Raw genomic sequence first — 16300 nt, 5'->3', positions numbered from 1 at the left:
ATAAAGCTGCGAGAAGTGCTAAATTTTCAGCTCATAACCTTTTTTGACATTGACTTAGATACGGTTGCACTGATTTACAAAATCATAGATAATGAAAATAATGAAAATTAAAGCCACTATGTGTAGTATTCCAAGATTTGGCACCATTTGCACCCCAGGTGGTAGAATCAACATTGACTCAAATGGATTTAAACACAAACTGACTGGATAAGTCACTCCTTGATGTGAAGAAACAGGTAGAAAACAGAAATTGTGCTAATTTCACTGAAAACTGGTACAGATTTTCTACCAAGGAAAGAAAGACAGTGAAAGGTGAAAGGGAAGGTTTGCAAGATTGATCGTGAGACTTGCTATGACGTATGGTTTGGAGACAGTCGAGCTGACAAAAAGATTGAAGGCTGTCCGGGAAGTGGTAGAACTAGGTGCTAAAAGTTTTGTTCAGATTGACCAGAAAGGACAGGGTTAGAAATGAGTATATAGGAGCTTGGGTTGAGGAGTTTGAAACCAAATTTAGAGAAGGAAGGCTGAGATGGAAGAAGATGAACAATCTTCAAAACATCCAAAAAAGACTGAAGATAAAATCTGCTGAAGATGAAGAAGAAAGAAGAATAAAAAAAAAAGGAGACGCAGAGAAACAAGAAGTGCAAAGCAAAAGAAAAAGAATCTGGAAAAGGAGAAATGAAGAAGCAGAATCAGAAGAAGCAGCTGAAAAAGAAGAAGCAGAGGAAAAGATGAGAACCTGAAGAAAAATCTAAAGAAGAAGAAAAGAAGAATCAATATTGCAGGAAAGGCTGGAATAACTAAAGGAAACAATATTGTGCAAGTGCAGTCTAAGATTAGTTAAACATTTACTCATTTAATTGCGTTCGAGGTGTTTTAGAAAGACACAGTATTTACTTTCACATCAACAAAAAGGCCCATTCAAGTACTGTGAGACTTAAACACGATGTAACGCCCAGCCTCCAGGCACAGACAATGTATAAAGGCTTTTAGATATCAGTTACTTTAATTAGCACTGAAGTCATGGAAACATCTAATAGTGTACTGAATGATAAGTTTAGTAGATTTGGTTAAGGTTCAACTATGTCGTCAGTCATTTATGGGCAAAATAAGGGATTTAACCAAAACTTTTGCATTCAGTTGTTATAAGAAAGGAAGCGACTGAGAGAATAACAATAATAATAGAAAAAGTATTGCACACTGTCTCAACGTGTCAGACAGTCACTCCTTTTATTTATTGCTTGCAGTGGTTCAATCAGAGGCAACGCAGGAGAGTGCAGTGCACAATCCTTTCATGATCTGAGCATTCCTGCCGGTTAATGTCAATACACTCTGTCACGCTACATGGAGAATGTAGAGGGGCAATTACATCCATTCAAATGAGACACATCCCCAAGTCATTTACCTGCTTTCTCTCATCCCAGCAGCAACACTTACATCTGTTCTACTGTTTGAGGTCATCAGTTCCTTTGGAGTGCACACGAAAGATTAGATGAATCCAAAAAGCACTCGCCAATTACTTGTCAGTAAATTGCTGAATGGACATTGATTAAGTTCAGGTATACACTGGTAGCCTGACGTTTCTTATAAACAGCACAAACAAACCTAAAAAACATGCAGCATGAATCATTTCTTTGGTGAGTGATGCTGTGAGTTGCTCTGTATTATTTATGTGATTTCATCAAAGCTATGTATGTGGTATTCAGTATGTGTCAAATGAAGCTTGCAGGTGAGGCCTAAAATCAAGTGACTGGCAACATAGTACCCTAAAAAAAGTATTAAAAAAAAGTAGGCTCGAAGGGAAACTGTGGAGCGAGAGGGCGTGAATTGGGCTGAGATAATTGGCACCTTTGGGTCGTACACAACTCCACAATTAGTCATATTTCAACACACATCGACTGTAATTTAGTCCTCGAGTCTAAAATGTGGCAATAAAATATCACTCAATCTGGATGATGGGCAGAGAGGACAACTTAAATATCTGCACAGAGCTTCATGAAACAACAGGAATAATTCAGGGATAGGTGTCGCAGAAGCCTTTGATTTATAACTATGTATAACTTCTTTAATGTGCTTTAATGTGAGAATATTTGAAAACTAAGCGGGCTTAGAAGTTAGGAAAAATGTCATCATGTCATGTTATTTATTAGCTGACTTTGTGAGAAAGTTTGGATTTGCATTCTTGACCACAGTTATTGAAATATGAACCTAATTCAGTATGTTACTGTCCTTGTGCATGAAGTGTATTTGATGTGCAGTAATGTTGCAAATAAATAGATAAATAAAAACTGTATTATAGCAGATATTTTCACATGTTGCATACCAAAATCCGACTCATGATCACTTTTACAGCCCTTACCAGGCTCATTTGGTTTATTTTCTTTAACTTTTCTCTAACAAATCTACATAAAGTTAGTAGACTGCTTGTTTTTGCCATCTAAAAGTAAAAGGGCCGAGCCTTCAGCTTTCAGGCCTGTCTTCTGTGGATCCAGCTTCCAGTTTGGATTTGAGAAGCAGACACCCAAAACACCACGTTAACTACTTTCAAGATCAGTCTGAAAATGTCTGTTTTGATAAAACATATGTTAGAGCTGGATCAGGTGACCCTGAATCCTCTCTTAGTTACACCACAGAAGTTAGGTTGCTGGAGGTTTCCCATGATGCACTGTTTCTTTTTCACTCACTTTGTGTTTATACATTTACTCTGTAATTAATCATTAGTTATTATTAATCTCTTGGTCTCTTCCACAGTGGGTCTTATCTTGTCTTCCTTCCCACACTTATTAAAGCAGTTGTCGCCCCTCCCTGATCCTGATTCTTCCTGGATCAGGTTTCGTCCTGTTAAAAGGGAGTTTGAGTTTTTCCTTCCCACTATCATAAAATATTTGCTCCTAGGAGGTCATCTAATTGTTGGGATTTTCTCTGTATTATTGAAGGACTTTTAACTTACAATGCAAAAGTGCATTGCTGTTGTTGTTGTTGTGATTTGGTGCTATATATGTAAACAATTAGGAAAAACACTGGACACTCCATACCCCTATATGAATTTATTTGATTAAAATTGTTAGGAAAACACAGAAAATCTCACTTTGGTGGTTTTTTATTTTTCCTACTCCAGAATTTAGGGAAAAAAGAAAACATTTTTATTTTGGTTAAAAAAAATTATTGGTAAACTACTTCAAAATGAATCTTAAAATAATGCTTTAAGCTTGCCTTTGGAGAAATTGTACGTTCAAAATGATCGACACTATGAAAATGACTAGGGCCAGCAACATAAAGTCCATAAATATACAAAAACATCAGCAGGTCCCGCTCTTTAACCTCCAGTGCAGAAGTCAAAGTTCAAGATATGCCATCTTGATGCCTAATTTTAGTCCAGAGTGTAACGAAGCAGTGTAACGAAGCAGATCTGTCATCTTCGGAACGTAGTGCTGGATGTCTTCACTGGAGCCTCACTCACACTTTTTTAAGTCTGTCCTGAATGTGATCATAAAAGATGATCCCTGGAATGAAATAATGGCTGTAATTAGGTAGAGAGAGGCAGATGGACCTAAAGGGCCAAAACGGAAACTAAAAACTAGATTTTAACAAGAACTCGTTAGAAACTCATTCTGGATAGCAATCACCCACCACAGAAAAAGTCAGTCGGATAGAAGTTGTCTTAGAGCTTTGAGTGAGAAATTGACTTCCCTTTGTGGAAAGTCAAAACTTACTCAGAGTCTTTGTTCTTTTTCTGTGAAAAAGCTCAATGTGAGATGAAGAAAAAGAAGTTTAAAGTTTCAGCTCATGAGCAGAAACTGTTCTTTGTTGTCACTGTGAAAGAAACAAATAGATGAGCAACAATTTCAACAGTTTAGTTTCATCATCTGAGCCATGGAAAAATATATTTATATGCAAGCCTTAAATTTAAATGGACTATTTTATTAATTTTACATTTTTTTCTTCCTGCTCAGTTTAAAAATAAATTGCAATCTGTTCTAATACTGTTCAGCCAAGAGCTTCACACTTTTTCACACATCAAATGCTTGCTGAATCCAAAGTGATGAAAATGTTGCACATTTCTAAAGGTCACCTTTTACAGATCGAGTTCAGTTTAGAGACAAGTTGTGGAGAGAGGCAGAGACAGAGAGCACTCATGAAACTAACACTGAACTAAAGCACAATCAAGGACTCGGTTACTCACACACACACCACTGTACTCACTCACTGCAGAGCTTACTTCTTCTTCCCGCCTAATGACATATTTTCAGTTTTTTTCTTCTGTGCCTCATTGAACAAAAGACACACCTTTATGTTAGCATTTAGTTCTTTAGTGTGTGTATGAATGTAGGCTTACTGCAGGCATTTGTGTGTGTGTGCGTGTGTGTGTGTGTGTAACTGAGGCAACAGCCGTGTGAAACACATTGCATAACTGATAACTGGCAGTGATCGGTAGTTCCCATGGAAAGCTTAAATGGCACTGTGGACGTCAACATGAATTTGTTTACCAGTGTTCATTTTTTTCGTGCGAGAGGAATATCTCATATTTTGATATTCCTACCAATTTCCCCAGCTCTAATTTGTTATGGCAACATTAGTTAATTTTAATTGCTTGACAAGTACATGCTCAACTGGTATTGTTCCCAGTCTTGCACGCTGCATCACGCTGCACTCACAATATGAAGTTTTGCTTATAAAAAAATGATATCAATACAAGACTCAGCAACTTCTCTGTTGATTTCCTCAACAGTCTACGTGTAGATACTAATGCAAAGGCTAAATACTGCTGCAGACAATAGACAATATAGACAAAAATTATTTGATTTGACTTGCCTGTAAGGGCTGAAATGAAGAAATACACTCACTGGCTACTTTGGTGGGTACACCTGTTCAACTGCTCATTACCACAAATATCTAATCCGCCAATCAGAGGGCTGTAACACAATACATTTAGGCATGTAGATGCAGTGAAAATTACATTCTGAAGTTTAAACCGAGCATCACAATAAGTAACAACGGTGATTTATGTGAATTTTTTGAATGTGTCACTGTTGTTGGTGTCAGACCAGCCTGAGTATTTGAGAAGTGTGTCATGAATATGCACATGAAAAAAAGAAATGTCATAAGATGTTATAAGAATTGTTTCCAGTACCTTGTTGAACGTAAGGCAGTTCTACAGGCAAAAGGAGGCTCAACCTGGTACTAGCAGAGTATACCTAATAAAGTGGCCACTGAGTGTAGTATGGCATTGTTTTGTATGGTTTCAAAAATAATAAACCATATAAGGTTTTCTAAAGTATAAGGTGAGCTTTCAGGTAGGCAGGTGCAACGAGCTAACAGAGGCAAGCTAGCTGTTTCTGTATGCTAGCTGTAATAAATTTACTGAAAAGAAGAAAATTTAATTACCTATCTAACTTTAAACTAGAAAGAAAATTAGATTACTTTCCCAAACCACAACTTATTCCACTGTTATAAACTGTTGATTCCATTCACTATCGTGATAAACACACAAAATAGCCACATTAGCTAGCTGCTACATTAATGTCAGGTCAGAGAAAGAGCTAGATAGGTAAGAGTAGGGATAGAATAGGTTTTACCTCTGTCATAGCATCATCAATCTGCTTCAGTTCCTCATAGTGGTCACGAGAGTCTCTCAAAGGCTGAACCATTAGTTCTTCAATCTGAGGGAAAAGCTAGTGGAAAATACCACAGTATAAATTTAACATAATCTGTTTACAGTACTATGCAAAATAGCCAGCTGTTATTTCTTTATAATTTGCTTCCTAGGTGCCAAATTTTCTTGTGATTTTTGTAAGTGATCTTGAGCAATAGAAACTGGACAAGTGGAGGACAAAAGAAGTGACAGGCCTAACAAACTTCAGAAGATGAATAGTATCTGAATGCCAAGACCTAAGAGACATGTCTGGTTCCTCAACTGATTGATCTACAGTTGAATGAAACCTCATCAAACCTTTGCACAGTACTGTACATCTGCACATAGCCGGAAAGACAGAGTTATACCTTCATGACAGTCTCAAACATTGGAATAAGGACAAACTTGATGAATCCAATTTGAGCTGTGGGTTTGGTAACTTTATCCCTGTCCATGAAGGGAGCGACGGGGAGACCCTCAGATTTCTCCCTGTCACTCTGGAAAACAAATTTGTCAAAGTATTGTTATTAAGTTCAGTGTATTCAGTCTTTGCTTTAATTTGGCATTATTAGATCACAGATTTACTGATGAACATCAGTGCTTTGATTGGCGTCACCTGCATAAAGTACTCCTCAAGTAGACAGTCCACCCACGGTTCAGCAACCTCAGTTGGCCTCACCTCATTGGAAATATCACAGCACTTGATCAAAAGCATCTTCAGCTGAAAAAACAAACATACACTTGTAGAAACACATGCACAACACACACAAACTGAGAATAAAAGTAAAACGCAAACTTTTGTCTTTCAGCATTCACTGTATTTCTGTAACCAATTTCCCAATTACACTAACACAACCAGTTTCACTTCTGCAAATTACAGTACAATCGATGAGTCTGTTTGTTCTGAGGTCACATCTGTTAAGCACAGTAAAAGAAACAGCCTATGTCAAGCAGAGTTGCAACATGACCTCCATGATGCACAGGCTACGTACACATGTCACATGCTCTTCATTGGTGAAGTCAAAGTTGTCCACTTTTTGCTTAAAAGCCTCTAGTATCTCTCCGTGTCTAGCCATATCGGTGGCCAGAATGAGGGCGATAATTGCCTGGAAGCATAAGAGCAAAGTCAAAGTAAACTTGACATCTGCTTATACATGAAACATGAAAATATGTGGCAAGTTTGTAGGAATTGAAATGAAATGGCATGCTTGTCATAAATATATATTTGTACTAGTAATAGTTTTGAATGCCCGTCTAACCTTTCGGATCTGTTTGAATGCTTCGGGATCTACATTCGCAAAGATATTGCACTCGGGAAGAGAGAGGATCTGGAAAGCCACGGCACAGTGATGGTTCTCCAGCGGAGAGATGTCGTTGTAGCGCACTGCCAGCTCTGTGCGTGCATTGATTTGGTACCTGATAGATGGAAGACACTGTTGAATGGATGGACTCAAGATGGATGGATAGGATATTCTCATGAAGTTTCTCTGATAAGAGATATTCTCGCCTGCCTGAAATCCACAGCCCAAAACAAATACGATAAAAATGAATTGCCATGTTTACATAACCGAGTTCTCTCCATGCAGAACTAGTTTCACAGTCCATCAACAAGTGTTGTGCAGATGATGTCAAAATATACCGGGGGTCAACAGGTATGTGCAGCTCTATCAGTCAACACCCCCTACAGAGAGAATAGTGAATCTTACGTGTTGTTGTAGCCCGGGTGGTCCAGGTCGTGACACACTGCAGCTGTCATTAAAATGCCCATATCTGTGAGCGTCAGCTTCTCCTGGTCAGCAGTGTAAATGAAAGGGCTTGTTACAAAATGTAAATGGTCATTATCATAAAAAGGATCTTTATTTTGCAAAAATGGCATAAATGCTGGAAAAGTCAGACAAATTATACACTTGAAATGCATGAGCGCGTATTCACATCCACACCCGCAAACTACACCATACCTGCAGATTGCAGAGATGAATCATGCCATACATCATCTGACTAACACAGAAGCAGTGACGAAAGTTGTGGAAAGGGTTGTTACGGTAGTTCTCCTGAACTGCCAGCTGAAAGGCAGAAAATTATTCATTCATTGTGCTCACTGCAGAGTCTTGAATTAAAAGCATTTTATAGGTTGTGCCCTTTAAAAATTCTTTTTCAATCTGTGTCTGAACTCTCTGCATTATTTAGTATAACCCAGTATACTCCTGCTGTCCTTTATTACCAGCCAGCGTTTCAGGGTGATGGGGTTCATGTTGAATTCCTTCACCAGTCCCAAGTCATGGTACATGTACTCCAAACAGCTCAGCATCTACAGCAATAAGAAAAGAGAAAAGAAGTCAAACATCAGTCATTTGGATGACACAGTGAAAATGGTTGAAGGAAACTGACAAACCTCGTTGTGTTCCCAGTGCCATACATCGAACGTTGGCTTCTTCAGCGCCTCAATAGTCTCCTGAGAGAGCGTGTACTGCAACAGCCAAGCAAGTAAAGCCATCAGATCATCAAAGACCTATTATGTCTTAAGAAGGGTGCTTTGTCCAACAGCAAAGAAAACATTTATCATAGATTAGACACCTTTGGGTAACTGGGGACATCTCGTCTTGGAGTGACCTTCTTCCCATCATCAGAGAAGTTGTACTTACATGGACAATTTACCCTAAGATAAGAAGGAAAACAATTTGAGACGTATTCCCTTTTTTCTTTTACTAACTAACTTTTGAAATTGTAGAGGCTTTATATCAGACTTCACCTGCCACCACCTCTTGAAGTCATTTCGTCTCGAAGCTTCTTCAGTTCATTTTTACACTTCTCAATCTCCACTACTTTCAAGCCCTCCACTGAAACAAGAAGAGTAATATTTTCTTAAGGAATATGTTCCCTCTGGAATATTGCAGGTTATAGTCAATCCAAATGATGTTTCCTTTCAGATCCTCTCAGCTGTATCTTCCTTTAACACACAAAATCTTTGCTTGATTGTCTACTTGTTCCTTTGACTGTCAAGTACCTACATGATCAGGAGTTGAGCAACCAAACTTGGCACACGAGTACATTTTAGGCTCCTTAAGGTTCTTATCTATGTCGGATATTATGATTTTATCAGGTTGCCTAGCAACCACCTAGGAACATGCTAAAATGATCTGCTAAAGCACAAACACCTATTGAAAGCATTATATGACATTTATTTCAGAACAATAATAATTACATCATAACAACTTGAATCATACATGATATAATGTCTTCATGTTGACTAGCAATTTTACCTTTAAGTACTTACAACACCTTATAAAAGCATTTTATCGTTTTAATTTCATAGCCAAAAGCATACATACAGCGATACTATAACATTAACGTATTACTAGTTGTATTAAATAGACCACTCACACTCTACCCTCTTTTCCAACATGGCTATCCTGTTGGTGACCTCAGTCTTTAACTCATTGATGCGAAAGGCTCTGTGAGGGAAAGGCAAATGACAATATGAGAATTTTATGGAGAATGTCAAGTGGTGCAATCGAACAAAAAAATAAAGAAAACCAGCCAACATCAGCTGACGACGCAGCCTATATATGCATCCTGTCGGCAAATCAGTATATAGAGCACATTGTTTAAGCTGCTTTAGTGTGCCTACAGTTTGCATATCTACAATCTGCTTTGCAACCAGCCTCCACCCTATTTCTTCCTCCTCATGCAATTTCTGACTATCAGTGCGATATCTGCTGTCACTGATGCCTGCTTCGTTATGCACCATGGATCTTGCTGCTGATTTGTGTGCATAATTACTGGAACTGACAATATTGTTTTGACTATATTGGTCCTGATTAAACTGTATTTTTCTTTTTACTAACTGACTGAACTTGCCTCTAAGGCCTGAACATTTGTCAGTGAAATACCGCGGTGTCAGATATGTGTGTTAGGTATGGGCAGTAATCTGATTAGTTTTTTCAAGTAATGAGTAAAGAAAGGGATTTCTATTTCAAAAAAGTAATTAGATTACTGTTACTTTCCCGTAAGCACACTGCGTTACTAAACCATGATTGTTTGTAAGTGTGTCATGACAATGACGTACAAGTGTGCGACGTCCGTGGCTGCAACAGACGTGTGTAGATCAGAAATGGATAATATGGAGTGCGGGAGAGAGTACAACCATGCAGCGTTTAAAGCACTGTACTGACTGTACTGACATTACTTTGAGTTTGACTCCGTCAGTAATCATTAATTAGTAATTACTTTTTTCAAGTAAATTGACCAACACTGGTTAGGTACGTGTGAAAGAATAAAAGATGAAGACATTACCTGCTGAACTGCTCAGCGACTTGGGACAGCACGTTCTGAAACATGTCCTCCTTCTCTGCAAACATCAGTATAGTCTCAATAAGCAATTATGTTGTCAGATTTGGGTATTGATTACTTTCTGTTACAGTGATTACTTTGAAAAACATGTGATGTTTCAATGTACATTACACCGAGCTGTTGAAACACTTTACCTCCGAGCTGAGGAGTAGACAGTGGAACAACTTTGTACAAAGAGCTGTGAGGAAATCAGATGTACAATTATTATTATTTCTTTTCCTCAAGGTTTTAAAGTCTTTTTCAATTTTAGAAACACTGCTTCATGCAAATTTGAGAAGCAACTGTTATCTGGTTATTATTGAAAGCTTCTTTGCAGCTAGTTAATAGATCTGATGATGATAATGATCGTGATTACTCTGCTACCTTCCCGAAAGTAATTATATCCCAATGTCTAACAATGCTTTGATCCCAATGCCTAACAATACTTTGACAATACTTTGGAGAGTTGGTAGGCATGGTTGGATCGATGGAGACCAAGGCACCCTCTGGATCCACCATCATAATGGCAGTGTTCCTGTCGCAAGATGAGGAAAAGAAAGAGAGAGTTAAAACATCTGCCCTTAACTTTTTATAATTTACATACTTAATTGTTTATTATCCTCCTGCTATAAGACAAGGAAACACAATTTTAAAATTTGCCAAAACCATGTTTAAATCTCAAAATGATGTAATCTATTAGGCAAGTAACAAGCCTATTCCATGTTTTTATATCCAAATTTGATCCATCACCCTAGACTGTTTTTTTCTGCTTTTTTGTAAACAATACATTTGAAAATTCATGGATAACAATAATCAAATTTTGCATTATGAATATAATTTAGATTAAAGAGTCTGGTATATATTGATGGCTTAAGCATTACAGAAATATAAAAATGAATTTGATAATGGTCACTTCTTACATTGGGTGAAGCTCTTGTAAGTTTGTTAAGCACTGTATATGTATAAAATCTTTTAAAAATTAAGCTTTATTTATTTATTTTTGTGTGTCAGTTAAATAAGTTTAAACTTGAACCTTTTGTAAGACACATATACTAATTGTATTAATATTTCTATTATTTGCTGTTAAAAAGCATAATTGTGACATAATTTGACAGGCATGTTCCTGGGTCTTTGACCCAGTTTTTACATTTATTTTGGTCTTGTGATTTATTCTTTTGGATTTAAGAGATTTTAATATTCTAGTTCTTCATTAGTCTTGAGTTTTGTTTTTCAGTTTGTTATTTCTTGTTCGTGGTTCTTGTTTTGTTACATTAAGTTCCCTTTCAAGTCCAGTCTGTTGCTGGTCTCGTCTCTGTCTTGTCATCAGAGTCTCCTGCTGTAGTCTGTTTAGTCTCCGTGTTTTATTATCCTTTGTTTCCCTTTTTATGTTTCAGTGTCTGTCTGGTCTCTCTGTCTCCTAACTGGTTTCCTTATCCTTTCATGGTAACTTTTCAGTGGGCCAGTCCCTGTGTCAAGTTCATGTATCGCAGTCTAGGTCTCAGTGTGTGTTATTTCCTGTTTTATTTTGATAGTCTCCTGCCTCCTTTGTATTGTGTTCTGGTCTCATTAGTCTCTGATTAGTGTCAGCTGTGTTCCCGCCTGTGGCCTTTTCCCTCGTTGTCCTCTGTGTGTATATTTTGTCTGAGTATCCCTGTGTGTGTTTTCCCTGTGTTGATTATTTCCTGCTTAGCAACTTTCAGTGTATTCTGAGAGAGCTCAGCAATAAAGCTGTTTTTGAATTCAACCTCTGTAACTTTAGTAAGACTAAACAACAAACCTGGGAATGTTAGATGATGAACACAGAAGTTCCTTGATGTCACATGGGCTGCAATGCTGGCTGAACACCACCTGTGATGTAAACACAGCTCCTGCTTTGGTTTATTTTTTCAGATACACATATTCAGATATAGATCAAATAAATTAGTTGTCAGTTACAGGCATGTAAAATGAGTCTTCTCAAAAACAAACATTTAAAAAAGTGCTGCCATTTTTGTATCAGGTACACATTCACACAAACAGTTGAAGCTTGAGGCTTTAGAGCAGTGGTTCTTAACCTTGTTGGAGGTACCGAAACCCACCAGTTTCATATGCGCATTTACTGAACCCCTCTTTACTGAAAAATTAAAATATGATTTTTTTCAAATTCAAGACATAGATATGTTTTTTACTGGTGCACAAAATGAGCCGTGCATGTCACGGCGGAGGCTCTGCCGAACCCCTGAGACCGACTCACCGAACCCCTAAAGTTCGATCGAACCCAGGTTGAGAACCACTGCTTTAGAGTGTCTGTGTCATCACCTGGGAACATAAGGTAAGAGTCAGTTATTTTTAATAGTTAAATAAGGCTAAGTCAAAAACACCAGGGAACAAAAAAAAATTAGTTCATTAAAAAGGTGGCTAAAGTTTATGGTTTTATTGATCTCAAATTGCATAAATAAATTTGCTCAGTTCATGAAACTTAAGTGTAAAATACAAGCACCAAGTTTACAAAATCTGTTTAGAGACTTGGTGGTTAAAAGTGTGTGCATCTATCCATGTAATCTCAAGTGAGCAGATGTAGCAGACAAACAATCCGCCTCAGGCTGTGTGTTTGGGGCTTTTGAATAGACATGTCATCGCCAGAAGAACTCTACATCACCAGATCAGCAAATCTCAGTGTGTTTAGTACTGAAAGCATTAGCCATGGCAGCTGTTGTTATGATTAAGAATCTGAAGAAAACCTGTGCTTTTTTTCCCGTTTCTACATCGCTCTCCATTATTAACTCAATTCCTGCTTATTGAAATGTTAATGTAATTGAATAGATAGATAGATGTAAATCTATATTGTGTTCTGTGTACAACATCAAACATTAACGAAGGTTTGTGAGAGCTTCACAAACAGGTGTTTGGGTCTGTCATTAACACCTGTGAAGCAAACTGATGAGCACCACTCTCTAATTTTAGCTCCTCCTCAGCTGAAGTGTATCCACTGGGAATTTGCTTGTAGGAAAGCCTAGGAGGTGAATTATAAATGGAATCATTTAACTGCAATAGTTATCGATTGCTGTTTTAACAATTAAACCTATTATGAAATTCTAATTATTATCCTAAAATCGATAGAATAATAAAAAACCGAGTCACTGAAATGGGGTAAAGGTTTGAGTTAAACCAATGAAAAATGTATCCATAATATTGATAATGCAAATATTTAAAATTAGACTCACCTTCTGCACCTTTCCATCCACATCCAGGTAAATAGTTTTGGGGGCATAGGAGGAAGAGCTGGAACCCATATTGGCCTCCCTCTCCTCTCTTACACACCCACAGATATTCTTTGTTGGAGTCCTGACAAACCTGGGAACCACCAGGGTATTTCTGCAGAGCTTATAAAACCATGATAGTTACCAAAAAACAAGTTTTACAGCAAAAAAAACCCAAAACAAACAAAAAAAAAATGGTCACAACAGAACAGTACTGATGCAAAATATCACTATGAAAAACATAAAATTGTGTATAAAACAAAAATGAACACACAGTCAAATAGTTTCTTAAATTATCTTCCAATAAAACAGAAACATTTAACATTAAAACAGTTGCAATAACTAAAAGCGTCATCACATCTTTTGAACTCACAGCGTTAGTGAAGCTTCCCGTGCGGAGGCTGGAAGTAATGACCCAGGTGCTGAGGATGCAGCTGACTCACATGCAGATGCACGCGCACATGCTCAGACACAATCGATGCACATGCAAAAGGGAAAGCTACGAGGAGGAGAGAGAGGCTGGGAGCGACGAAGCTGGTGAGGAAGGGTACATGTCAGGGAGCTGGAGGGGTATGGAGTAATATGAAGATAACTGGTACTTGTATTGGTTGCCATGGAACTTAAGTGGCGTGGAGCTTTTAGGGGCTTTTACCTGAACCTCTTATCTACAACGTCCAATCCCCTGAAAATTATAGGAAAACACAAACACAAAAGCATCATCAGATACTGAAGATAATTTATTTATGTCACTCCTGTCTGAAAAATTACATTACAGTTGCAATAACAACAGCGGTTGTTATTGAGCCAAGAGGCACACAGGGCTCAAACAAAACTCTGATTAGGGACTCAGGGTTACGTGGAAAATCCTAGAAAATTATATCTTATCAAGGGGACTAAATGTCCAACAAAGGAGGGGTGTATTTTCAAATGACCTTGTTCTTTGAGTCTGCCAGTGAGCTTGTTTGTGCTGTATTAGTGAATATGTGTGAGCGTGTGTGTTACTCCTCTCAGTCGGCTCATCTTCTTTATTTTTAATGGCAGGTCCTGCAGAGGGTTTGGTCAGATGAGTTCAGAAGGGCACTTGGGAAGATTTCAAGGCACATTTATTTTTCTTAGCAACACTAAAATACTACAAAACAAACACGTGATTTCATACATTTTTGTTACACATTTAGGCCATGTAAAAGATTGACTGACCAGGCTTGATGCATTTCATGTAGTGCATTTCTGATTTAAGCTTTGATGTTGTTGTAGTTTGTTTATCTATACTGCATAAGTAGATTTTCACTGCAAATGCTCCAAGGTGAAAAACCTCAGAAAGAGAAGCAGATATAGCCCTGAAGGACAAAGTAGTTAAAATCAAAACGGCTCTGTTGTAAAGAAGAACAGATGCATTAATTATCAAACATGTTAAACATGTATTTTAATCCAGCAGTATCAAAAGTATTACTGAGGCCCAAAGAGCTGCAGGATATATTCTAGGGCTTATGAGTGGAGGAATGACACATAAATAAATAAATAAAGCTCTGTCGCATCTTTTAAATTCTTGTCTTATCTTTTCTGATCTCTTTTTGTATACTTTTAGATAACAGGGACTCTTTGGGTCACAGAAACTCTGCAATGTTAAAGGGGAAAGTGGTTCACAGAAGCCAGAACAGATTGTATGGATTTATTTTCTAAATTTGCTGGGAAACGCTCTCTTAATCTTTAGCAAAATATTTCATGAGCCTCTCCAAAATAAATCTAGTTAAGAATGTGCACCACTGTTGTGTGGACTTGGACTGAAGTAAGCCAAGCCATTATGTTTGCTTCATTTGTCATAAAATAATCTTCATCTGGGCATAAAACTGCTTGTTAGTCAATTGTCCGATTACTTTTGAGCATCTGAAAATGGGGGACTGTGTATAATGGCTTTAAATCCATTCATCCATTCATCCATCCATCCATCCATCCAGGGTCATGGGGGGGCTGAAGCCCAGCAGCCATAGTATGAGAGGCAATGTACACCCTGGACAGGTCGCCAGGCTGTCACATGTCTGACTTTAAATCCTAAACAGTGAATGCAAGAAAATGAAATAAAATCAAATGCTGTTAAACCCCTTAAATTCAAACTGAAAGTGAGCACTTCAGTCCCATCGTGCTTATTATTTAAAATCCACAGTGGTCCCGTACAGACACAAAACTATAAAAACTGTCTTTATCCAAGAAATTATGGATCAAACTGTGTAAATGAAAATTTTATAAAATGCTATGAGACCTGTAACTGCTGTTTTTCAGTCCAGTTCTTCTGTAATTTGGCAAACTCAACCTTTTCTCCCTGTTTCCCTCACTTCAGAATGTCAATGTAAAATCGATTCTTTGCTTCTTTTTTTGTCCCTTGAGTTAGATGTCTTTTTTAGATTTAAAGGTGTCTTGAATCATTCATAGGTCAGTGTTAACTGACTAAAAAAAAAAACAATGTCCAACCTTTGAAAGACCTTCTAAATTTTGCACAGTTGTGTATATCGAAGCCAAAGTCAGTACTTCACTAGATCTTTGCCTATTCAGAAAAAAAGCTGGATAAGAACTTTCCAATAGTAAAATGTCACCTTCCTCCACAGGGAATTTCACACTGACTGCTTGGTGTGAAGAAAGGTGCTAAAAAAACAGAGGCTCCGTCAGGCAGCAGGAGGTGGTCGTTCAATAAACTGGGAAAACTTCACACATCCTCTCTATTCAGTTACTGCAGATACAAACACACACATGCTTTCTGCACACAGACGGGTCGCTGTTCCCCAGAGGTTAATTACTGCTCTGACTTCTAAGCTCTTCTGCAACCACTGGAGAACAGGTGGAAGATTATGGGACAGACTGTGCTACTAATAATCAATATGTGATATCAAAAGTACAGCTGAATAAAAACGGCCTGTTCTCACTGCCAAAGGATATTTCATTTTCCACTTACTGTAACACACATGTGATTATGCACATGTATTCTTCTCGCTGCGTAATCCCATGATGCATGTGTATTCATGAGCCTGCCTGCTAAGCGATAAATGGTGTTTCAAACAGAACAAAGACCACGAAGCCCAGATCAAAACAGGCGGCCCCTGATTCGCTT

General features: G+C 37.8%; 1 protein-coding gene across 2 annotated transcripts; it reads right to left on the bottom strand.

The window, feature by feature from the left end:
- Nucleotides 1–1342: 1342 nt before the first annotated feature.
- Nucleotides 1343–13760, bottom strand: pde9al (phosphodiesterase 9A like). 2 transcript variants are annotated; one of them, XM_040009590.1, is made up of 18 exons: nucleotides 13165–13760; nucleotides 11739–11809; nucleotides 10419–10496; nucleotides 10117–10160; nucleotides 9926–9980; nucleotides 9014–9084; nucleotides 8382–8469; nucleotides 8207–8288; nucleotides 8025–8099; nucleotides 7854–7940; nucleotides 7591–7695; nucleotides 7339–7421; nucleotides 6892–7048; nucleotides 6625–6738; nucleotides 6249–6353; nucleotides 6001–6129; nucleotides 5577–5672; nucleotides 1343–3503 (listed from the first exon to the last, which is right to left on the bottom strand). In XM_040009590.1, the coding sequence occupies exons 1-18, from the start codon at nucleotides 13231–13233 to the stop codon at nucleotides 3453–3455; spliced, it is 1560 nt and encodes a 519-aa protein (XP_039865524.1). In that variant the 5' UTR covers nucleotides 13234–13760; the 3' UTR covers nucleotides 1343–3452. The 2 variants fall into 2 exon arrangements, with proteins under 2 accessions (XP_039865524.1, XP_039865525.1); XM_040009591.1 differs by having other exon boundaries at nucleotides 11739–12953; nucleotides 13165–13758.
- Between the last annotated feature and the right edge of the window lie 2540 nt (nucleotides 13761–16300).

Source organism: Simochromis diagramma, unplaced genomic scaffold (assembly GCF_900408965.1).
Source record: "Simochromis diagramma unplaced genomic scaffold, fSimDia1.1 OVJJ01000344.1, whole genome shotgun sequence".
In the NCBI taxonomy this organism is placed as follows: domain Eukaryota; kingdom Metazoa; phylum Chordata; class Actinopteri; order Cichliformes; family Cichlidae; genus Simochromis; species Simochromis diagramma.
The sequence above is the reverse complement of the archived record's forward strand: the minus strand, read 5'-3'. Positions and strand labels throughout refer to the sequence as shown.

Coding starts and splice junctions, on each gene's coding strand:
- pde9al (XM_040009590.1), bottom strand. CDS start 13,233: ATGGGTTCCAGCTCTTCCTCCTATGCCCCCAAAACTATTTACCTGGAT. Junction 7,941..8,024: donor GGCACTGGGAACACAACGAG/GTTTGTCAGTTT, acceptor TTATTGCTGTAG/ATGCTGAGCTGTTTGGAGTA. Junction 5,673..6,000: donor TGTTTGAGACTGTCATGAAG/GTATAACTCTGT, acceptor ATTTTCCACTAG/CTTTTCCCTCAGATTGAAGA.